Below are 22265 nucleotides of genomic sequence, written 5' to 3'. Positions count from 1 at the left end.
GCGACAAGAATGACCAGACTCATTGTATTCCGGCAACTGGGGGCCAAGACAACCAAAACAGAGATGAAAGAAAAGCATGACAGGCACTAACTCAAAATATCATCAATTGTCCTTGTACGAGGCTCACCTCTGACACTGCCCCCAACCTCAGCGCTTCTGCCTGCCTCCCATTCGACCAGAAGGCTGAGGCTTTTTTTGCCCGTGTTTGCAAGATATTTCAACGTCAACGGTTCCCCGGTTTTCCATCTGCTTGTCATCTTCTCTCCGCACTTACCAATTCCTCAAATTAAACGCTGCACACAATTCGGGTAGACTTCCCGAGGTCCGCTCCGCAGTTCTCCGAGCGATCAGCTCGCCCTACAAAAATGCCTTTGCGAGAGATACTTCATAAGAAGGACAGAATCAATGATACCAGTGGCCAATATGCAGCGGGTGTCCCCTCCGCGTTTCTGAGCCCGGTTCCTCAAATCATTCGATCCGATACCACCTCCCAGGAAGTCGTCGCCCCACCCATCTACGAAGGTGATGATGTCTATCACCAACAGAACAGACATCTCGAAGTGTCACCGCCTAGCTCTTCCTCGCGCCGTCGGTCACTGAATCCATTTAGTCGCTCGAGAGCGCCATCTGAATCCCTAGGATCTCCACCGTCTCAACCGCGCGAAAGAAGGCTGTCGCAATTGCTTCATCGCGATCGGGGCAGCTCGCGGAATTCCACCGCTACCTCGACCAATATCCCGTCTGATCTTCCGCAGATAAACAATGAGAAAGGTGATGAGCAGGAGAGAGAGGCTCAGTGGGAGAAAAGAGCAACGGTCTTGGTGCAGCGCAATCCGAATCTTGGATCTCCGTTATCGCCTTCTTCGCCGCGCTTCGGGAGACATAGTATAGAATCACGGTCAAGGAGCTCTAGTCGGAGCGGTTTCAGTGATCCTCAAGGAGATGTAAGAGATACACCGCAGTTGCGGTTATACTGATTGTAGATTCGAAGGCTAACGCCATTTATAGGTTAACATCCAAGAAGCGATTCGGCTCCATGAAGCTGGAGGTACGTAGGGAACAAGCCATAATAGAGGCACTCGAAAACATGTACTAACACAGGTTATCCTTGCAGAATTGGAGAAGTCAACGGAAATGTTTCGTCGGTTGGCAGATCCCAACGGTACAAATAACGCACTGAGCCAAGTACTTTACGGCCTCGCACTAAGGTAAGAACTACTCCACAGCATCTTAGGTTCTTTTTGAACCCCTCCTATCAACATCCTACCTTCTAGTGCTGCCTTGTACTTTTCGTATTGCCGGAAACGTTCTAACAGGATTCGTCTCCAGACATGGTTGGGGATGTCCCAAATCGGAAGAACAGGCAGTGACCTATCTCTCAGCTGCAGCATCAAACTCGGCATTGATTGAGTCCCAGGCTCTCCAAGCAGGCATGAAAAAGGGTGGTGCAGCCAAAGGGGAATTGGTCCTTGCTATCTTCGAGTTGGGTAACTGCTTCCGCAACGGCTGGGGAGTCAAGAAAGACCCTGCCGCAGCGCGCCAGTACTTCGAAACGGCCGCAAATCTCGGTGACACTGACGCTATGAACGAGGTCGCGTGGTGTTACCTAGAGGGTTTTGGCGGAAAAAAAGATAAGGTACGTTTGGTTGCATCAGCGCATCCTTCTAGCGATGGTACAAGCTCGAGACTTTTGCTATACCTACCCTGGTCATCATGGTCTCGTTTCTCGGGCATCAATACCTTGAGATTCGCATCACTTTTGCGCTTGGTCCTCTTAGGAACTCTTATTTGTCCAGTTGACTAACCCAGTTGCGTCAATGTTTAGTTCTCGGCTGCTAAATATTACCGATTGGCCGAACAGAAAGGCAGCAAATTAGTTGGGAATTCTTGGTACGTTAGGCCAATCCTTAGAATATTTTTTATTTTTGGATCTTGGGCGTTTCCCCTGCAAACCTCGTTAAGATTGTGGTGAAGTGCCGCCTGTATGGATTCGCGCTTCGCTATCACCTGCAGCTATCATGTCAGGGATCAGCGGCAGCGCTTCAATCGATAGGCTCTCGTCGCATCTTTACAACTGCGCCATGCAAACCGCTCTCACGCCTACAACCAACCACAATGCTCACCCATACCGACCTATGAATTGTCCGAATTTTAGGCTGACATGCTCGTTACTCGAATTACAGGATATGGAAAGAGAAATACGACCCAAAGTGAACCGAATGCTCCCGGTACCTTACAGCCTCGTTCCACCGAGAAACCCCGTTTATGGGCCCGTCTCTTTGTTCATCAGATGACTCTCGACTACATCATTGGAGATAGAGTTATTTCTCAGCTACTGAGATCAGCCAGCCAGACGTCTTCGCTCATAGGATGAGGGGGGAATATCATCGCCCTAATAATGGGGGTGGCCCGTAAGGGAGGCACACTACACACCTACCTTTCACTTCATTACCATCTACGATCCATACTGGGTGCCACAAGCGGAAGGCGCCAGTATGATCTGACCTTTAACCAAGTGACTTGCAACGATGTTGATGACCCAATGCCAGCCTCATTTTGACGGCAACCCAATCTATACCATCGGTACTTTTGCTTAGTGTCTATCTTATTATTTGTATTTCACTTCATTTGGTTTGTCATTCTTGATTCCCTGTTGTACTCTGTTGATGTAACATTGGGCCCGGAAATTTGTTTTATTTGTCAATCTAATGTTGGTTTCCTTCTTGCATTTACATGCTTTGTACCCTCACCGCTGACCTGTTGCTGGTGGGCCTGTGACTCAATGACTTGAGTTCTTGGTGTGATGGTACTACACGCTATTCTTCCCGGGCTCGTGAATAGATTCCAGGAATATGGAGTGAAACACTCGATTTATATATACATGCGTGCTGTACATATTTCCTGGTGAGAGGAAGGTAGTACGTAGAGGCTGAGATTCGGAATGACTCATCGTGATCAGATTAAAGGTAGGTGGGGTTCATGTATGGCTGCATGTAAAGATGTCATTGTGCAGTGCTTTTACACCTTCTGCAGACGGCAAGGAAGAGTAAGTACCCTTACGGTGTACTGATACCTGCAGATGCAAGATCTGGGAACTCGGGAGGATGTGAGACTCATATCGTCATCAATTGATCCAGTGGATTAGAGATATATGCAATGCAAACCATGATTTCATAATACATAGATTTGATTGACAAAAGAAAAGTGATTCAAAGGAATGGCATGGGCTACTGCCCAACGGTAAAGCCATGTGCAAAAGAAAGGCCAGCCCCGCTGAGAGGAGACCCGTATAGAAGTATTTCACAAAGGAAATCAAAAGACAGAAACAAGGCATGCAAGAAAAGGGCCACCCATATGTCGTGGCCCAACTGTCCAGAAAGTATCATCAACATAAAACATTAACAGGCATTTTTCATCATAGAACATATCAGTCATATCATAAGAATAATCGTAACAAGAGAACCACCCTTAGCCCAGTTCAGCTCACTCGCAATGCAACCCAACGCAAGAATAACAAGAGTAAAACAATAGTTCCTGAACCATAATCAATGCGATGCTCATCAAAAAGGTCGTTCTGTGGGACCGTTTTGCTGTTTTCAGACTGGAAACAGCGTCCAGCGTTAAATAAGATCATGCCTCCCCGGAAACTCATAAACAAAATCATGAAAGAAGAACACGCAAGAAGTTTGAGTATACATAGATGCAATATGTTTCTGACTTTCCGTGAGATTCATTCCCAAACCCAACCCAAGAAAACGGTAAATCATATATACGCCGAAAATTCCGAAGGAGCGCGAAAAATATAAACACATCGCTAAATTGTGAGACGAGGTCAATGAAGAGCTAGTCGGTTAAATATATCCAGTCGAAGTAAATGGTAAGCTGTCTATGCATGCATATGGCTAATGTCTGGTTTAATCGTCGTATATCCGTAAGAATAAAAAAAGCGCTAGAGTAAACTGGTTTGCAAACGAAAGAAGACGAGAGAGGCGAAAAAAGCAGAGGAACCGATGAGGACGTTTGCTTTCAAGGAAGGCTAGGTAAGGTGGCTTTCTCTGAATATGGTGAGGAGAGTTGAGATGGATGGTGTACGATGACTTCAGTCCCTGTTGGCTATGCTACTTAGGACTGACTGAAGCCGGCATGTTCTTCCTTGACGGGAGCAACACCGTATTCCTGGACCATTCGTCGGAAGTCCTGGATTACCTTATCAGGAACCCGATCCCACATGAGCGATCTCGAGTAGACATCAGAGGTGGCTTTGCTCGGCATCTTCTGAGCAACATTGCCCCGCATCGCAGCTAACGCTTGTTGGAGGTGGGAAGCCTGTTGCGGCTTGTATTCAGCACCGTTGTCATCATAAGTGGTCAAGGAGTTGTACTGATCAGCATTGAGCGAGAAGACCTGTTCCTGTTCCTGCGCCTTAGTAGGCATCGCCAACGAGTTGTGGAGCTCATCGAGGTTGGACGCGGGGGCAGTGCCTGCAGTCATCTGAGCCATCTCCGCCCCACTAATAGTTGTCGGGAGCGGGCCAGCCGACGCAGAGACGGCGGCCTGGTTCGAAGGCTGTGCAAGTTCTGGTGGGGAAGAAGACAAGACGGCCTTGAGGACGTTGGCAGACTCCGCGCGGTATTCCTCCGACAGCTGCGGAATAGCGCGAGCAGAAAGAGAAGTACCGTTGGAGGCGATGAAGGCACCAAAAAGGAGACACATGTAGAAAGCGTTCCAGCTGAAGGGGTAGTCACTGTTCGCAGATTTCTCTGTGCTCCTCTCGTTGGCAGGAGCACTAGTAACTGGATCAGCCTCCAGGGAGAGGCTGTTGACCATGGTAAGTTCCTCCCAGGGAGTGTTGTCCATGGTGAGGTTCTCGAAGTCAGAGAAGTCAGTTGCCATATTGGAGGTAGAGGGTCTGGCATGTCTCTCAAGCTTCTCCACGGTTTCCTTAAGGATGTTGTTCTTCTTGCGAAGCTCGGCGGTCTCCAAGGTATGCACGCGGATCAGTTCCTCCTTTTCCATGGCCATATTGTTGAGATGGTGGTAGAGCTCCTGTTGCGCACCGAACAATTCGTTCTTCTCGCGCATAAGTTCAGCCTCCCGTAGCCTCATGTTTTGCAAGTCCTCCTCGAGGTCGCTGATGATCTGGGTGAACTGCTTCTTCTCTTCCTCCAGCTTCTCAGTATGCAACTTCTTCCGTTGGCGCGAATCCAGACTAAGTGTAATTGTTAGTGAACCATGAAGCCGGACAGCCAGTGAGGGTTGTACTTACGCAGCTTGACGGTTTCTCAGCAACCGCTTCTGTTGCTTCAGCTCCTTGATCTCCTCCTCATTGGTCGACTGGGAGATTAGCTGGTCGATGTTGCTTAACGTCCGCTCTGCTGGGATCTCAAAACGAGCATTCTTTTTTCGAATTCCATCCCGTCGGATGCTTAGTGGAGAGCTATTCCGATAAGTAGGGCTCTTCGTGGTGCGAGCAACAGCATCCGGCATGTCGGTGGATGCAGGCATCCATCCTTGACTGGACTGCGGGGACATGGCCACAGCACTGGGATGCGCAAAGGCCATTCCGGGACGGTAGGACATGGACGGGATGTTGATGGTGCTCACCGGACCAACAGCACCCCCCGAGAACGGCGCCGACGAGCCGTTGTCGAGGTCCGATGGGAAATGATGGTCGTACATGGCGGCGGGCGTGCATGAGCCAGTCTCCTTGGAAAGCGCCCAAGATGCCTGCTGGCCGTACGCGGTGGCAGGGTGGTGAGCACCGTCCAGTCTCATGAAAGGATTCGGAGCGGACTCGAAAAGATGATGGCCGACATGGGAGTTATGCCGGGATTGGTTGCTGTGAACGGACTGGGAGAAGTCGGACCAGACTGAATCACGATGTGAGAAAGCATCCGGTGCATGATCATATGAAGAGCGCCGGTGGTCGGCAATGGAAGATGAAAGTTCGGGCGACGTCGAGTCGAGAATCTTATCATCCAATACACTCATCTCGTCTTCCTCGGGAAATGAAGGCTTTGCATCCAAATTTGAGGGAGATTGTTGGTAAAAATCAAATGACGGTTGAGAATACCTTGCCATGACTGTGAATATGTGTGTATACGATGAAAATGAAGAATGAAAAAGGTTGTTTGGAGACAAGCGCCGTGATAGTAGTCAAGAGGCGGTGTGTAATCTGATTGTACGGAAAAAACGTGCGGGGTTTTTTTATTTGGGTGGTTGGATTGAGGATATGATGAGGACAAGTAGAGAAGAGGGAGAGAGACAGGATGATTGGATGTCACGGTATAGAGAATGAAGGCGTTTATAAAAAAAAAGAATAAGAGTAGAAAGTAGGTAGAAAGTAAGGTCGATAGTGGAGGTAGAAGAGTATGGAGAAGAGGAAGTAAAAGTAGGGTGGTAGTCAAAGTTCGAGGGGAGGAAAAGAAGAAGATCGGTTTCTTGTAAAGGGGAAAGAAGAGGTCTCTTGTGATCAGGAGAAGCCTCTTTGCTAAAAAAAGAGTTTGAAGTTTAGATCCGTTGGATTCTGGAGGAGGGAAGGACCAGATGAAGAGGGAGGGGGAAGTCCATATATCTTTCAGGTTCGGGATGGTTCAGGGAAATCGTGATAGTGCCTCAGGTACCAGTGTATGATCTGATAGAAACAATAAAAAAATAAAAATAAAATCAGAACAAGAAAATCAAAAACAAAATGAAAAAATAAAAAAGGAAATAAAATAGAACAAAATAAAATAAAATAAATAACACTAGTAAATAATATTAACCATAAATCTCAATCCTAATTCATCTTTCTCGATTGCTCCATAGAAATCTCTCCCAAAGGGAATTCTCCATCGGCCCCTAAACACAAAGGGCCCATACGCCCACAGAAAGTCACTAAACGCTGCTACTAAAGACATGAGGACCTTCCAGCGGTCAGCGGAAAAGCTAAAAAGGCGAGGCGACGATTTCTGGCTGTTCCCGAGATTAACGAGCACCGGTCATTGGATGCTTCGTTGGGCAGACGTGCAGCTGGCAGGGGAATTTTTTTCCTTTGGCACCGAGAGCCTGGATGAATAAGCAGGCGTTACTCATCAGTCCTTTTGTCCTGGATGAATAATGACTCTGACTGATTGATACTTGCGTCTCCCGCGGATTACTGTGTCCGTGGAGGTCACTCCCTTCCTAGATGTACCGACTGAGTGCTCGGTCAGGGCCTGGCGGGTAAAGAGGAGAGAGAGCGCGAGAATTCGGATTCTCACAGACTAGCAGCCTAACAAACTAGTACAAAGAGGGTATAGCAGTAATACTCAGTGCCTACTACCAGTATTCTCATGTGTAAGCAATACCCCTCCATGCAAGCAATGCACCACTCCTACATTGCTCTTTATACCGAGGACAGAGTATGTACATTGTATGTACAGATACCTATACAGAACTCAATCTGATATCATATGTATGTGTGTCCTCTGTGCATGATAGTATGGCGATGTATATCCTCAGTGACCTTCCCACTGAGCCCCTCGTTCCTGCCTCTGGAGGCAACTTCTAGCCGGAATAGCCGATATCTTGATACAGGTAGTTCTCAGGACATGCCAACTACGGAGTAGGATGTAGTCTTGGTACTGGTACCTCCAAAGTAGTCGGTATCCGAACCATGGAATGACCGCCGGTGGGGCCGAGAACCATCGTTTATCGATAGCCTATCGAATCTTCTTCACTCTCACAGTCCCCTCAACAGTCATCCAGATGGACTTCTCTTCACCCCCCATTCCCTCTTTTCCCCAATCCAGTTGACGGAATGGGGGCCCTCCGTTCAAGTTTCACCTCCTTCAATCTGTAGGTACCGGATGCGGTCGCACCAGCCTGACTCAGGCACCGCGAGTTCCTCAGCACAAACAGAACAATATGATTGGTAATGTATGGAACGAGTCTCCAAACCATCCGAAACCTCCCCCCCTCCACGAAGCAATGAAGTACTATAGGTACCTGAGCCCGTTTGCCTACACATCTTGGGTTTCTTGGCCGTGGTGATGCCCAAAAAAGGCCTGTCTGTGCGCATCACCACCGTTCCCTCATCCCATGATCGACTTTCAGAATAAGATTGGCTTGCGGGTTACATAACGGTACCATGATACATACGTCTACCCGTCCGAGGGTAAGAACCCTGCCCTGAGAGGGAGGGGCTTTGGCCATGATCAGATGGACAAGAGTGTCATACAATACTGTATCAAGAGGCCCATCATTCGGTCGATCACGGCCAATCATTCCCATACATAGTGTGACCATAGTAACGAGCTGGAGGAAATCATTTCCAGCTTCATCAGCCACAGACCGGTGATATTCAAGTCGGACTGCTTTAATGAGTTACATCTTGTAAGTAGATGCCTCAGATAGATCAAATCCCCCTATACGACTGCTTTGCTAGACATATCCTTGCCTCCCTGCTGCCTTCATCTGTGGTACAGTAGGGCCGGGCCGGGGGAAGATCCAGTGATCCACCCGATGAGGGCAAGGGCCCTTTGGCTTTTCCGGTTAGTCCGCAGGTCACTGACGCCCGTTCCGTCAAAACACCCGTGCTTCCCGCACGATTTGAGCGATGACAGTATTCCGTATGTACCGCAGAAGCAGAGGCATGCAAAAAAGCACAGACAGATCAGATTGGACGGTGCCGAAGATAACCAACGCCCGGCTAAAATTATGTAAAAAAACCTAATAACGATAATAAGAAAATATACATGAAACAAGAAACAACAATCATGGAAATAGAATCACCCACGGCAGAAGGGAGCAATACTAGCGATAGTTCTTGACACTATAGGTAAACCCCCCTCCCTCAATGATTCAAACGAACCGGAAGACATCGCGATCGCATCACGGAACAGCATCAGCAGAACCGACTCTTGATTCAAAAAATTGGGGCTAGCAACCGACTCGTCATCGACTCATCCTCGATGCTAAGTCAGCAGCTCTAAATCAGGTAAGGCATCACTGCTTCCAGCGATTCTGCGGGGAACCAGCCCTCTAACCGAAGTACCTATAGTAAAATAACGGCCAAACTCGCTCGATATGGTTCTCATGCAGAGAAACAAGGCGAGCTTGGGTTGAAGCTCGCTCTCTCCTCTCCTTGGTCAATGACTAGCTTAGAGCTGTGACCCTAGTTCGAAGCAACGGAGCGGCCCTCATGCAGTTTGAGACGAATCCTTGTAGTACTTCATGATAGACACACAGACCTTGGATTAGGGTTGGAGGGGTCACAGAGTCACGTTCTCCCATGGCACTTTGGCGTTGCTATCCCTTGCGTTCGTTACCTAATCTACTGCACTAGTTAGTTAACTCAACAATGTATCTAAACTCAAGCAAACTACTACTGAAGTACAAAAGTCAATTGACATCATAGACTTTCTCGCATTAAACGACAAACTCCCCATCGGCATCAATTGCATCCGTTATTGCAATCATATATGACTCATAGTAAAAATACCACTTTTCGGCCGAAATCGCAAAAACAATTGCAGAGGAGGATAGCCCCCAGCCAAATAGCAACTTTCGACCACCCTAAAGGGAAAACGTGTTCCCTTAATCCGTCTATCAGGTAGAAAATAGTAAGCAGAGCGGCGATCCATAGATCCTCCTCACCCATTTTCTTTTTTATTCCCTCTTTTACCCGCAATGAAGCTACTTACGGTACTAGCACACGACCTAACAGGAAAGTCAACGCTACCTATAACATGGACGTCCTAAGGTACTAGCTAAGGCCGACTAAGGCAGTGCGATCCACAGAGGATACAGAAGGTTCCCTTCAATGAGACGAAACAAAGAGGATGAGCTGACCCACATCCCCCAACGCAGTAGGTATGACTCACTCCGGAGTCCCCTTGTGGTCTTCTCGAAGCACCGTCTGCTTATCTGGACGATTTCCTCTTCCGGTAGTGCACTACATCATGGGTGTTTCAGGTTTGACGGCCCTCTAGACTCGATGGGGTAGTATGTGTACGTGCGTGCATAGGTATGGAGAATGGGAACTACTAGTTCAGATGTAGGTAATGAGGCAAGACGATGAGGAAGTAGCACGCCGCTGCCACGTTTCTCTGAGAACAATTGTCCGAGCTTTTTGGCCTCGCACGGTTGGGGTGAGATTACTGAGGGTGTAGGGTTACTCGCGATAATCGCGTGAAATGCGTATCGGGGATGTTCAAAGAAAGAAATCAAGAGCAAATTAGGTGCCAGGAAGCAATTGAAGCGTCGAGCCCATCCCTACGGCCGTTGCATGCAGCCGGCCATGTTGTTTGAATCCTTCGTGCCAAACTGCCGGAGCCCATGATGAGGATTGGGATATCAACATGCAAATCAGGAACTGACAACAAAGGCCAGGTAGGGATATAGAAACGGAACGAACCCAATCGGATTCCAAGCCCTGCTCTTTGAAACATAGCAGAGCTCGACATATCCTGAGGCAAATCATGATTTACCAATGTACCAACTCGGTTCTGTTGGTATACTGTACCACTTCTTCGTGCCATTCAGGAACACTGCAAAGTTACATGTGACTCGAGTGCGAAGCTATTTTTTTTCTCCTTTATTTGTCATCGCTTAAACTCCGTAACTGTTACCTTGTGCCGGGAGAAAAGAAACAAATGGAAATAACTTGTCTTAGCCTTCCACGTTCGGTGTGGTACGTTCCATTAGGATGGCGATGCGGAAATGGCCATCATGGCGGTGAACAAGAGCGGTTGACCCAATTGTAGGGCAGGATGCAGCGTTGGTGGAGTTGCCCCAGTCACTCTGCTATACACCTCCCGTGACTTGCTCCATAACAGTAGGCAGTCGCAATTTACTACATGCAAGAATTCATCATTCTGGGAGAAGGTTTCGGATCCCCCCCCCCTTTCTTTTCGCCTCATTGCGACGAGACCGAATCAAACGGAGACTGTGCCGAGACTCGAGAGTCAGCTATACCGCTGATACCGACATTGTCCACACCTCGCGGTTTCTCTACCATTTTCGGGGAGCTTGCGGACAGGCCCAGTCAAAGGGCACCGGTGCAGTGGGTCCAGAGCGTTTTTGACTTTTTTTTTATGCTCGGACTCGTGTGCAGCGTGCAGTTTGTTGCCCAACATGGGAATCTGCATACCATGCTTGATCTACAGAATTACTATGCTGGTCGACAGTAAGCCACCGAGACCAGGAGTATGGAACCGTGGAGATAAGATACATTATTCAGATTTTAGCATGTACAAGAGTGAAGAGTGTTTGATATTACCTGTCAGATGTATCTTACTCTAGTACTCTCTTGGGGTTAGTTAGTTAGAGAGGCCTAAACGGGCAAAAAAACCCTAAAAAAGTTATAATCTACGGAGTACATCGGTACAGACGGCGGTCAACGTCAACAGAACATGTCTCTCTCTGAAGCTGATATCATCAAGTCAATTATTAACCCAAGCGAAATTAGCCCTGTGGATCCTCGCAATATTCTCGAATGTCTCCCTATCGGATCCAAGCTCCATCTTCCCCAGAAGCTAACCACGAGTATCTCATCGGTTCGACGAAATATCGGTGTTGAAGGAATTGTTGCCATTGGTCGGTTGGCGTTTCCTGACCCTCCATGATCTGATTGGACCAATAGTCGTACAGGGGGTCATCAGGCACAGACGGTGATCAGATCACCATAGGATCCAACCTACCTTAGACGTGCATAGGGACGTCCGGGTAGACTGACACTCAGACGTTCCCTTGGGCGAGTGTGTACCTTGCCTATGGGGTGCAGCAGAATGAGGGTGTGAGTCACATGGTTTGACAAGTTTGACAACTTGTGGCACCACTGGCGATGCCTCAGAACGCGCAAATTCAGGATTAGAGACTTGTTTCATGTCTTCTCGGAGCAATACTGACGGCCTTGTTGAGTTTCAGGTTACCGCATTATGTGGCTTCTCTACTGCGAGGCAGAGTACTACTTGCTTCGGTGAATATGCGGTAAAGTCTCCTGGACCTCCTTTGTCCTTCAGATATGCTCTATGACGGAGAACATTGTAGATCTGCAACTATCGTATATTTCTAGTATTGGCCACTCGTCACGCAAGGACTCCCATCGGGTCCCATCGTGGCAAGACCTCTGGTTCCTGATTTAGAATATCTCGCACCTCTTTTGAAAGGAATCGGGAGTCAACCACTACCTGATAGGTAAACTCGTCCATCCACTCATCTGCCATGACAAACCAACCCTTGTCTCCCACGGCCTCACCCCAGGAGTTCTGCACCCGCCATCGCACTGGCTGGCCCTTCTCGACATGAACGCCTGTCAGCACCATCGCATGGGTCATGGATGACTCGCCGGTACTCAGTCTTTGTGCCTTATCCATGCGCAGCGTGGTATTGAATCCCAATCTGAGGTCCAGCAGCCACGGATCCATCACGCCAAGATTGGCGTCGTAGAATTTTCCAACATCGCAGCCAAAGAAAACAGGGTGCCCTGCACGAAGCATTGCAATGGCAGCGGTTTTGATCGTCTGGGAATGTGTTGGTCACAGTTGAAACACACGGTTTTCCGTAGGAACTCACCTTCATGTCCACATTGACGTATGTGATCGGACGTCCTCCCACTACATTACCCAGTTTATCGACTGTCAATAATCGGTCGTACTCATTTCGCGGGTCATTGACCAAGCTCAACATCTTCCGGGGATCAACATCTCCTCGGGCCAGTTGCGTAGAGGCCTGTCTCGCAAATCCCTGCGGGCTATCGTGTACTTCCTGAAATTTGCCATCGGCATCATAGTACTCCCAGTGGAAGGCCTCACTTGGACTCGGTGGCGGGCCCAACATGATAGTCACCAGGGTGTGGATCTCTTTCAGAAATTCATCCTTCTGTCTCGCCAGTCTCTCGGGCTGACTTTGCGCCAACCGCCGCAGTGTCAACGCATGCTCGCGTAGCTTCACTGTTACGAGCCAGTTCATCTTCGCACTGTTCTGGGCACTAAAGTTATCCGGGTAGATGTCGTGAGGCACCAAGCCATACTTGCCAACCAGGTTCGCCACCATATCCCATTGGCCCCCGTCCGTGACGGGGTCCTCAAGCAGCTTCTGCACCAAGCGACTGGACAGATCCTCATCCGCTGTCTCTATAATCTTCTCCATGAACCAATTGGCCTTCTCGATTTTATCCCAGTAGAAGAGGTATGCCTGACTGAGCTCAAAGTCCTTCAGGTTATGCTTCTTCATGAGTGGCACCCGGAAGACATTTGTCGCCGCAAACAGCCAGCAGCGGCCTGACGAGCGCTGATTCGTGATCGGGGCGCCTTCCAACGGGATCTTGACATTGAAAACCGGCCTATCTACAGCCTGCACAGCAGACCGATTGGTAAGAATCTGCGAATAGGGATTGGTGGCGAAACTAAGAATGGCCAGACGGTTCTGGGTAAGCAACCGGATTAGATATCTAGCAATCAATGTAGTATTCCCTGTCTTGATGTGCGAGATATAGGCTTTACTACCTTGTCGGAACTCAGGAGAAGCTCTTCCCAATCTTTCAGCTGTGGGATCGCGAGACTTCTCGCCCGGTCGTCCGCATTGTACGGAGGTGCTACATTGATCAGCGCCCCGTTGTAACTATTTTTGTAACTGCTTGGGCATGGATAGACAGGGGACAGGGTCATGTACGGGCCTCATGCTCATGGTGGGTGTCCAAGTTGCCGCTTCCCGATGCTATCTGCCTCAATTTCATAGTCGCCGTTGTTGCACAAGCGGGCTTTTCGTCTATTTTCTTATTGGTAGGGGCCAATTTCGAATTGTTGGAGCCCATCTTGGGTGCAGATCGGGTATACTTGTGGCTAGAAGAGCTATGGGGTATATTTGGGATATCCTTGTATGCTAGGAGAAGCAGTTAAGGCCTTCCAGTAGAAGGCAGGTTGAGGTGGGGAGGAGGCGATATTTATAGAGCCAGTCTTATCTCAGGATGGGGGATAAGATGCAACTTAAGCTCCATGCAATTGAGAACCTTGCGGCATGGTCACGGGGGGATTTCAGTAGTGTTTGCGTGATTGGAGACGGTTATTGCAGTCACGCTCATGGTCACAGGTTTGTCCGCGGGTGCAAGGTGAGAAAAATATTAATAAAATTGCATAGAATTCAAAGGAACTGCCATTACCATCCTAGTATCTATTCCTGATCTCTAGTCAAGAGTACCGAGTAATACTACAGTGCCTCCTTATCAACTTGTAGATTGCCACCCATGAAACAATCCAAACCTTCATCAAGCCCTCTCCACCAGACAAATAGACAAGTCGTGAAACATGCTGTATGGGTATCGGTAACTTCTTTCGCAAGCAGAAAACTTCACTTCCTAAGGCATAAAGCAACAAACGCCAAAGCAGATAACCTCCCAATTACTGAATTTTGATTCGTCCATCTTCTTTCCTTGTATTTTCAATTTTTTTTTTTTTTTCTTCTTCTTTCCTGTTTCTCTCACTCTCACTTTTTCTTTTTCTTTTTTTTTATCATCTTCCCTGATAAGACAAACCAAATCCTCAATTACACTATTCTTGCAGCTATGTGCAGTTAGTGGGCATGTACAATTAGAAGCTGATGAAATCCTGCTGCTGCGAAAGATCGTTACTGCCGTCTGTTTTTATGATGAGTTCCGGCTCATCCTCGTCAAGATCGTCTGAGTCAACATCATCAGAATCGATTTCATCGTACTCTTCATCCTCGCTAGAGGCGTCAGAGTCGTCGTCGTTCGTGGCATCGACCTTGTTAGCACCAGTATTCTTCCGAATCTGTCCTGCACGATCAACATGGGGCAGGCGACAACGTTTCTTGTTGCATACACCCGTGTTGGCGTAATCAGGACACTCATGTACATGTCGTTGGTCGCAATTAGCGCCTTTCTCACAGTAACCCAAATTTGCAAAATCTCTGCAAACGGGTGCGCCAGGAGTCAAACGGATATGGGCATATCGGCACTCCGGGTTGGAGCAGCGACCTCGGAGGAAATGCATACAAGTAGGGGATCTGTGGGGCGAAGGTTCATGGGAAAGATCGCAACTTATACCTGCGGCACAATCACCAGTTTGGAGGAAGTCTTTGCACAGCGCGACCTTATCTGGGTCATGAACGTAGAGACAGGATGGTCCTTTGTAGCAAGTGCCTAAAATATCACGTTCCAATCAGCACGGTCTTTGTGGGATATAAACGACATTGAGAAATAAATTTCAGGTTTGTCGAAGGGAAATCATCGTTACCGGTCGTAGTGAATCTTCGGCAAAGCTCATCCTTCTTAGTCGCGTTGGGCTTTCTGTACTTGCTGTGAGTGTCCAATCTTAGTATGCGGAGCAGTACAATCACCTTTTCGAAGTAACCGCGCCAAGACGATGGAGATTCCCATTTTTGCTCCGAACAAATGTAACACCAGCAATGGTTACCCTCTTTGGTGTGTTGTTGATAGTATGCGGATCATCTATTAACGGTGAGCCAGCCCGCTTGGTCAGTATGGCAGCAGAGAAAGCCGCACCAGACACTCTAATCAGTTTACTACCGCCTCGTGAAACACGGAAAGGTATGTCGTTGAGGTAGACCTGATACTCCGCCGACGGCCCCGGAGCAACCTGGGGAGCGGCGGGACCGGGATACTGCCTACCGACACCCTGCGCGTATCGGAGTACTTTGGCTCGCTCGATATCTGCTTTTTTCTGCTCCTTGGCCTTGCGACTCTCTTCCATAGCCTTCGCTCTCGCCTGCGCTTCTTGGTCGTATATAGCAGAGTTTATCAGCTGCATGTGTCGGTCGCGCTTGGCAACCCATCCATTTGGCGTTGTCGATCGACTCTCACTATCAACATCCATCCCAGAGTTAGTAGAGGGTGTCGCACCACCTGGTGTCCCTGGTGTCGCTGTATTGTTGAGAACGAGTGTACGGTGTCGGTGAGGAGCAGCGCCACGGCCTCGCCCATACGGTCGTCCGCGGTATGGCGCCCAACCGGGACGCCCTCGAGAAGGTACATGGCGTGCTACATAATGACCTGATTGGTAATCACTACCGTAAGGCATTGATGTCTGGGGGTTTTGGGTCTTGTGTCTATTGATCTGGCCTATCTGATATGAGTGGGCAGAATTATTATTAAGTGCGCGTCACGTATGCTTACCAGCAAGCTGGCTGATCTTGGCCATCAGGTCCTGATCTTCTGTCATGGTCACTAAAGAGTATGGCTAACATTCACAGTCAGTAGACCACATGCACTAAATTTGTTCTGTCCTTTACAGCGTGGTTAGGAATGTAATGACAAAGAATTAGCGATTGGTAATGTTGATGCAAGTGGAAAGATGATTGACCTGTGGCGGGTGCGGTCACGTGGGGCCCAGGTAAGCTTGAATTAGATCACTCTTACAAAGAACTCAGCTACATTAAGTAGTTACTCAAATCTTAATCTAGCTTCACTCATTGTTTGTGAATTGATGCATTTGTTTGTATACTATGGTTTGGCATCTAAGCCCACAATTAATAATACCAGAATGACCTTTATGAAATCAACCCAAAAGACAACCCAAGACAAACGCCATGACCTTGCTTATGCTACATAGATCCAATAGTCTTTAGGGAACATTCTCAAATTGTATATCGTCGTTATCTGTAAACATCCCGGGTGTCGCTTCCTCCTCGGAGGCGTCGTCGAAGTTGTAGTCAGCGCCAGGCGCCATCTCCTCCTTTGCATCGCCATATGACAACGCATTCGCATAGCTGCTCTCTTTCGCTTCCGGTTTCAGCTCCCAGGTCATGGCGAAATCGCCGGATTTGACCAAGTGACCAATCATCTCCAACGTTTGCTTAAGATACGCCTCAGGCTGTCGGAGTCTCGCTTTGAGCGCCTTAAATGGCCAGTATCTGTACTCTCGGAAACACTGATAAATGAGATCCAGAAGCTCGTTTTGTGGCATACGCGTTGTCTTGTTTTCTTGAGGCTTGAGCTTTGCCGCCTTTGTTGCTTGCTGTATCGACATTAGATCAACGTAAAGAAAAGGAGTATTTGAAGGCTGCAGGCTACTTACCACGAAGGCGCCCTTTTCTCCCGGTAGAACGTTTCTTGCCTGAAGGAGCTTTCCAGGGACCTTGTCGATGAAGACGGTTTCGCGTTTCGGTTTGAGAGATTGCAAGACTTTTTGTTCTGAGAGTAGCCGGAATTCTTCATTCTCCACAGGAAGGCAGTTGAACTCCTCGGAAACACTGCCTACAAGGGCAGTTTGTTCTGTCACGGTGTAAGCATTATCCCTTCTTCATCCTCTGTAGACCAGCCAAAGAGAACATACTAGGTACCGTCTTCCGGACATAAGGCTCCCACTTCTTCTTCCGCTCCTTCTTCTTAGCTTCTCGCTTCATCGACTCGTACAAGGCTGACCGCGCCTCGCCAAAAGTGATCATCCGATTCTCATGGCCAGGAATGTCCTTTTCAGTGAATAGATACGTGTTTTGCGTAGAATGAGAGGATACTTGTTCTGTGTTTACTGTTTGCCGTTGCAGTAGGTAATCTTTGGGGATATCATGGTTCTCCTCTCGTTCATTGATACGCAAACTGACCTAGAAAGATTCGCATGTCAGACAACGTCCCTAAGAGATAATACCACACAAGTAATGACCGCAATGCGAGCACCGCCTATCCAGGAAAATCACATACCCTTTTAATATCGTTTAGCGGGCCCTCGATCCGAACCGTCCCGATCTGAATTTCTTCATCGTCGTCGAGGTTGGACCAATGCTCCCAGAGCGTTCGAGGAATGCGGGAGAGCCACACACTCTGTGCAGCGTTTGTAAAGTCTAAATCGCCGGCATCTTCATAGAGATCTTCATCGTCAATGTCGTCGAGAATAGCATCTTTGCTGTCCGGGTCGGGTTTGATATATGGTGATGCCGCGTCGGGGTCCGGTTTGATTTGGGGAACCATGGCGCTAACCGCCGACACAAACAAATGAGAATCTGAGATTTCACCCACTGGTAGTATCGGGCAATGCGACCGTGTATTAGAACAATCTGGGCGACAACCGATGTTCTAGACGGTATGCAGTCGGTGGTGTGACGTGATGTTGAAACACTCGCCATGCGTCCGTTCTAAACTGCAGAGGGAGCTGCCGAGCGGCGGGTCGGCCAAAGGCGGTGGCGGCATCCTTAACCGCCGTTCAGTTCATTTAAAGTCTTGAATATAAACAACAATAACCCCGTTACTTGACATAAAGTTCCAATATGCAAGCGCTGAATTTAATGAATCTAAAACTCATCCGGTCTAGTCTAACTTGAAATCTAATATGGAAAATACACCCAACATATACTTTTTTCGCTGAGGTGAAGACTATTAATGGGCTCCACGCTGAGTAACCTCTCAAACAACGGAGTATTGTAGGACAATAAAATAGTCAATTAAACAAGGCTGCAAGGCAACATAGACTTAGAGCTCGCCTAAGGAATTCTTGAGGCAGAAAACCCCCGCATAGTGGTGATGCTATTGTTGCACCCTTCAGCCCCTCTTATCGATAAGCTACTCTGTAAGCTTGACATCGTTTGTGCCCGCAGTGAGTTTAAGGTACAACATCTTCTCCGTCACACCGATCCCACAAGACAAATAATAGTCCACCTCTTAAACAAAGCCTGAAACATATAATACCTGCCTGCTTCATCTCAACGCACTCGCCATCCCGCCTGAGAACCTCTCCCATGGCATCTCAAAAGATCACCTCCGCCCTCGCGGAGATTGAATCGTCCGCTAATCCCCAAAACAAGCTACAGCTCTACAACGACCTTCTATCCGATGTTGCCTCGACATCATCTGGAGACCAGCTGTCTCAAGATCTGACTTTCTATCTTGACTCCATCCTCAACGAAGACATTAGCATCGTGGCCGCCCGCCCACTCCTCGACGCGTTCATTGACGTTCTCCGGAAACTGAACCCCGAAACCCAGATCAAAGTAGGCCAACACGCCATCACACTCCTCCAATCTCGCTCCACCTCAGTCGAAGAACAAGACGCCCAGATCCGCGAACTCCTCGCAGACGCATACGAGGCTGAAGAAGAATACGTCGCAGCCGCGCGGACACTACAAGGGATTCACATCGACAGCTCACAACGCCTGGTATCCGACGCAGCAAAAGTGCGACTATGGATTCGAATCGTGCGGCTATACCTGGAGGAAGACGATACAACCAGTGCGGAGGCAGTTCTCAACCGAATCAAGAACCTACCCAGCAAGATCGAAGATCACGAGTTGAAGCTCCATTTCAAGCTTTCCCAGGCCCGCATCCTAGACGCGCGGAGGAAGTTCCTCGATGCCAGCCAAGAATATTTCAATGTGAGTCTGGCGGCCGGCGTCGATGAGAGCGATCGTCTGCAGGCTTTGGCTGCCGCCATCCGCTGTGCGGTCCTGGGCCCGGCTGGTCCGCAGCGCTCCCGGATTCTGGCGACGTTGTACAAGGATGACCGGGCGACGTCTGTGGAGGAATTTGGTATTTTGGAGAAGATGTTCTTGGATCGACTATTGACTCCGGCTGAAGTCGCAGCTTTTTCGCAGAGGTTGGCCCCTCACCAGCTTGCGCAGACGGCGGACGGCACTACTGTTCTCGATAAGGCGGTGGTTGAACATAACCTTGTCGCGGCGAGTAAGTTGTATGAGAACATTACTACAGATGCGCTGGGCGCTATCCTGGGACTCCAGGCAAGCGGGGATCTGACGGCGGGTGAGAAGGCCGAGGCCTATGCGGCGCGGATGGTCGAACAAGGCCGGTTGAGCGGCAGCATTGATCAGATCGATGGGGTCATCTACTTTGAATCAAGCACAGCCGGTACAGGGAGGCATATTAGACAATGGGATGCCGGGGTTCAAGGACTCGCGGAAGATGTGGAAAGAGTAGCGACCAGTATCACGGACGCATTTCCGGTATGTGCGCACACACACACACACACACACACACACACACACACACACACCATCGCTTCTACTACACACAGTGCAGAACCGCTGACCTTGGTTTGTAATTTCAGGACTTTACAGTTGGGCAGACCGTACACTGAGAACGGAGGATTTACGAAAAAATGAACGACGGATACCACCAGTTATAGCAACACAATACGATTTTCACATCTCGATCCTAGAAAATAAACTCGAACATTAAGATACTTCTCAGGGTATATTACATCGGTGTCAGAGTATACATAACGCCACACAAAGTAGTCTAGACACGATAGGTACGCTAGAAAGAAACAAGCAAGAAAAAAGTCTGGGCACTGAGCCATAGCGAAAGACAGTAAGACATGATAAGTCGTCAAGATAAGGTCGTAAAAATGGGGCAATAAAGAACGAAACGTGCATCGAATCACGGGACATGGAGTGAAATAAAAAAAGAATTAAGGCACCAGTCACCACAAGGTAACCCACAGAATTAAGAGTGAGACTTCACAGAAGCCGAGTCCTTGCTCACAGTGAAATCCGTGCGAACCGCAATCCCCATAGGAATCAGATAATTCTTATCAACGGGGACATTGGAATCGCTCGTAGTACGGGATATTGTACCCTCCTCCATCATCTTAAAGTACGCGGAGGCCGGCGACTTAGGACTAGACATGGCGAAATTGGAGGTGCTGATATCGGTATTGATATAGTACGGCGCGGTAGCATAGCGACGACTGCCGGGGATCTTGAATCTCGGGAACAGGCCACGGATGACGGGGAGACAGGAGCAGATCAGGCCGACCGCGGGCTCGATATGGGTCCAGAGAGCCGCCTGGTAGACGGTGTAGGTGGTATCTTCTGGTTTGATCCAGAAGAGGACGACGATGCGGTAGATACTGGCGAAGCAGACGAAGCCACCGATGGCGAAGACGCCGTTCAGGGCGAGTTTGTCCTGCCATGCGCGCTGGAGGCCCCAGATCATGGGGATCGGTAGGAATAGGATTACGAAGTCCATCAGAACGTTGAAGGCTTGGTTGACGATGAAGAACTTGTTCCCGTCGAAGCAGTGGCCGTCGATGCTCTTATCCCAGTAGCCCCTCAATGGGCGACATTGTAGGGCGCAGGCGAGGAAGATACCGGCTCCCCAGGCGGCGATTAGGGTGTTGAGTGCGAATGATACCCATTGGAAGGTCTTCATGGTGAAAATTCGACGGTAGAAGCATATGATGGAGATTTTGATGGCGGGGCAGAGTACGAAGTATGTGAACTGGTTTGCAAGGAATATCTATGGTTGGATTAGTGTATTGCCCAAGAGACATTGGTTGGGATCAGGTGGTAACTGTTCATACCTTTGAGAAGTTCATCAATGTTGTCTTATCTAGGTCTGCCATATGGGCTCCATTGCCTCCGATAATGACCCCTTTGCATGACGGTTAGCAACTAGTCCAGGGCAGTGGGTTTCACAATGCTTACATAGCACTAATTCAATGAGCATAGCAATTAAAAGACCCATTGAAAGAAAGCAGAGGTAGTCGTCCATGCCCAATCCAATGCTTCGTTTCATTCGGGCGAAGACTCGCACGATAACTGATATAAGGGACAGACCGACCAACACCGAGACGATACATATCATCTGAGCCCCCCTCGAGGTAATTGTCATGGTGAAAGCTTGAAAGGAATGACTAGCTATAAAACGGGAAAAGGAAAGACGGTAGAGTGCGCAGGTCACTGGTGGAGGAAAATTGGGATGACTATATGCAAAGGAATGACATGTATAGAGAGGGATGGTCGAGAACGGCAATGCCCCTCTTCCCCTAGTAATGAGAGACTAGTAGATAGTTATAAAGAATAGCCCCGGTCTCAGCGGAGCAGCATAAACTGCTGCTGTGCGAGACTAATCGCAGGAAGATACGCAGTACAGGATCCTGAAGAACCAAGGCCAGCAGGCGGGTATGGGGCCTACGGCAGATATACTACATTTTACGCCCATCATCCAAGCATTTTAGGCACAGAAAAACCCGGAAAGGTGGGAATAATGCTATGGGTCCGTCCCAAATCCAGGGTTGGAGATGCACAGTTCGTAGGTAGACGAGGTGGTGAGTTAGGGCAACACAGGCACATCATTGGAAGTGACACAAGCCCAGGCGAAACAGTGGGACCTGAAGACCCGCAGGAATGACATAAGGACCCCGAAGTATACAATCTGATTTGGGATGATAACGCGGCCTTTGAAGAACCCGCGGCCTCGTGGCGACAATTTTGTCCCCACCGGCTCCAGCGACGATCATTCTGGTGTTGAACTCTAACGATGCACTATTTGGTTTTAGTGGCGGTGAGTTCTATGGGATGCAGGTAAATAGTAGGCT

The 22265-nt window shown here is 48.7% G+C and overlaps 8 protein-coding genes across 8 annotated transcripts; 3 read left to right on the top strand and 5 right to left on the bottom strand.

The window, feature by feature from the left end:
- The first annotated feature begins 26 nt into the window (after positions 1-26).
- BDV37DRAFT_141839 (tetratricopeptide repeat protein) lies at positions 27-2548 on the top strand. Its single transcript, XM_032078844.1, has 5 exons — positions 27-944; positions 1009-1048; positions 1115-1208; positions 1330-1636; positions 1826-2548. The coding sequence occupies exons 1-5, from the start codon at positions 366-368 to the stop codon at positions 1970-1972; spliced, it is 1167 nt and encodes a 388-aa protein (XP_031946413.1). The 5' UTR covers positions 27-365; the 3' UTR covers positions 1973-2548.
- A 1574-nt stretch (positions 2549-4122) lies between these two features.
- BDV37DRAFT_268225 (putative bZIP transcription factor) lies at positions 4123-6081 on the bottom strand (the record flags this gene model as incomplete). Its single annotated transcript, XM_032084144.1, has 2 exons — positions 4123-5209; positions 5267-6081. The coding sequence occupies 2 exons, from the start codon at positions 6079-6081 to the stop codon at positions 4123-4125; spliced, it is 1902 nt and encodes a 633-aa protein (XP_031946412.1).
- Positions 6082-10661: 4580 nt separating this feature from the next.
- On the top strand, positions 10662-11259 carry BDV37DRAFT_141827 (uncharacterized protein). Its single transcript, XM_032078843.1, has one exon. The coding sequence runs from the start codon at positions 10821-10823 to the stop codon at positions 11151-11153; it is 333 nt and encodes a 110-aa protein (XP_031946411.1). The 5' UTR covers positions 10662-10820; the 3' UTR covers positions 11154-11259.
- A 356-nt stretch (positions 11260-11615) lies between these two features.
- On the bottom strand, positions 11616-13777 carry BDV37DRAFT_294624 (C1 family peptidase; the record flags this gene model as incomplete). The annotated part of the gene is made up of 4 exons (XM_032089671.1): positions 11616-12485; positions 12538-13389; positions 13470-13558; positions 13636-13777. The coding sequence occupies 4 exons, from the start codon at positions 13775-13777 to the stop codon at positions 12051-12053; spliced, it is 1518 nt and encodes a 505-aa protein (XP_031946410.1). The 3' UTR covers positions 11616-12050.
- A 637-nt stretch (positions 13778-14414) lies between these two features.
- On the bottom strand, positions 14415-16308 carry BDV37DRAFT_238045 (CCCH zinc finger protein). The gene is made up of 4 exons (XM_032080790.1): positions 16115-16308; positions 15319-16060; positions 15216-15268; positions 14415-15121 (listed from the first exon to the last, which is right to left on the bottom strand). The coding sequence occupies exons 1-4, from the start codon at positions 16158-16160 to the stop codon at positions 14550-14552; spliced, it is 1413 nt and encodes a 470-aa protein (XP_031946409.1). The 5' UTR covers positions 16161-16308; the 3' UTR covers positions 14415-14549.
- Positions 16309-16410: 102 nt separating this feature from the next.
- BDV37DRAFT_238038 (transcription factor IIF subunit TFG2) lies at positions 16411-18034 on the bottom strand. The gene is made up of 4 exons (XM_032080789.1): positions 17639-18034; positions 17274-17541; positions 17016-17212; positions 16411-16955 (listed from the first exon to the last, which is right to left on the bottom strand). The coding sequence occupies exons 1-4, from the start codon at positions 17903-17905 to the stop codon at positions 16563-16565; spliced, it is 1125 nt and encodes a 374-aa protein (XP_031946408.1). The 5' UTR covers positions 17906-18034; the 3' UTR covers positions 16411-16562.
- A 519-nt stretch (positions 18035-18553) lies between these two features.
- BDV37DRAFT_238036 (PCI domain-containing protein) lies at positions 18554-20210 on the top strand. Its single transcript, XM_032080788.1, has 2 exons — positions 18554-19887; positions 19992-20210. Exons 1-2 carry the CDS (start codon positions 18670-18672, stop codon positions 20019-20021), a joined length of 1248 nt encoding a protein of 415 aa, XP_031946407.1. The 5' UTR covers positions 18554-18669; the 3' UTR covers positions 20022-20210.
- A 179-nt stretch (positions 20211-20389) lies between these two features.
- Positions 20390-21559, bottom strand: BDV37DRAFT_294621 (uncharacterized protein; the record flags this gene model as incomplete). The annotated part of the gene is made up of 3 exons (XM_032089670.1): positions 20390-21184; positions 21249-21319; positions 21373-21559. The coding sequence occupies 3 exons, from the start codon at positions 21557-21559 to the stop codon at positions 20390-20392; spliced, it is 1053 nt and encodes a 350-aa protein (XP_031946406.1).
- Between the last annotated feature and the right edge of the window lie 706 nt (positions 21560-22265).

The sequence above is a fragment of the Aspergillus pseudonomiae genome, assembly GCF_009193645.1.
Source record: "Aspergillus pseudonomiae strain CBS 119388 unplaced genomic scaffold BDV37scaffold_4, whole genome shotgun sequence".
In the NCBI taxonomy this organism is placed as follows: Eukaryota; Fungi; Ascomycota; class Eurotiomycetes; order Eurotiales; family Aspergillaceae; genus Aspergillus; species Aspergillus pseudonomiae.
Note: the sequence above shows the minus strand (reverse complement) of the source record. Positions and strands in the feature narration are given on the sequence as shown.

Coding starts and splice junctions, on each gene's coding strand:
- BDV37DRAFT_238036 (XM_032080788.1), top strand. CDS start 18,670: ATGGCATCTCAAAAGATCACCTCCGCCCTCGCGGAGATTGAATCGTCC. Junction 19,888..19,991: donor GTATCACGGACGCATTTCCG/GTATGTGCGCAC, acceptor TTGTAATTTCAG/GACTTTACAGTTGGGCAGAC.
- BDV37DRAFT_141827 (XM_032078843.1), top strand. CDS start 10,821: ATGCAAGAATTCATCATTCTGGGAGAAGGTTTCGGATCCCCCCCCCCT.
- BDV37DRAFT_141839 (XM_032078844.1), top strand. CDS start 366: ATGCCTTTGCGAGAGATACTTCATAAGAAGGACAGAATCAATGATACC. Junction 1,049..1,114: donor TCGGCTCCATGAAGCTGGAG/GTACGTAGGGAA, acceptor TTATCCTTGCAG/AATTGGAGAAGTCAACGGAA. Junction 1,209..1,329: donor CTTTACGGCCTCGCACTAAG/GTAAGAACTACT, acceptor ATTCGTCTCCAG/ACATGGTTGGGGATGTCCCA.
- BDV37DRAFT_238038 (XM_032080789.1), bottom strand. CDS start 17,905: ATGGTTCCCCAAATCAAACCGGACCCCGACGCGGCATCACCATATATC. Junction 17,542..17,638: donor CGCTAAACGATATTAAAAGG/GTATGTGATTTT, acceptor GAATCTTTCTAG/GTCAGTTTGCGTATCAATGA. Junction 16,956..17,015: donor GAGAAAAGGGCGCCTTCGTG/GTAAGTAGCCTG, acceptor ATGTCGATACAG/CAAGCAACAAAGGCGGCAAA.
- BDV37DRAFT_238045 (XM_032080790.1), bottom strand. CDS start 16,160: ATGACAGAAGATCAGGACCTGATGGCCAAGATCAGCCAGCTTGCTG. Junction 15,269..15,318: donor GGCGCGGTTACTTCGAAAAG/GTGATTGTACTG, acceptor CAGCAAGTACAG/AAAGCCCAACGCGACTAAGA. Junction 15,122..15,215: donor CCGAAGATTCACTACGACCG/GTAACGATGATT, acceptor GTGATATTTTAG/GCACTTGCTACAAAGGACCA.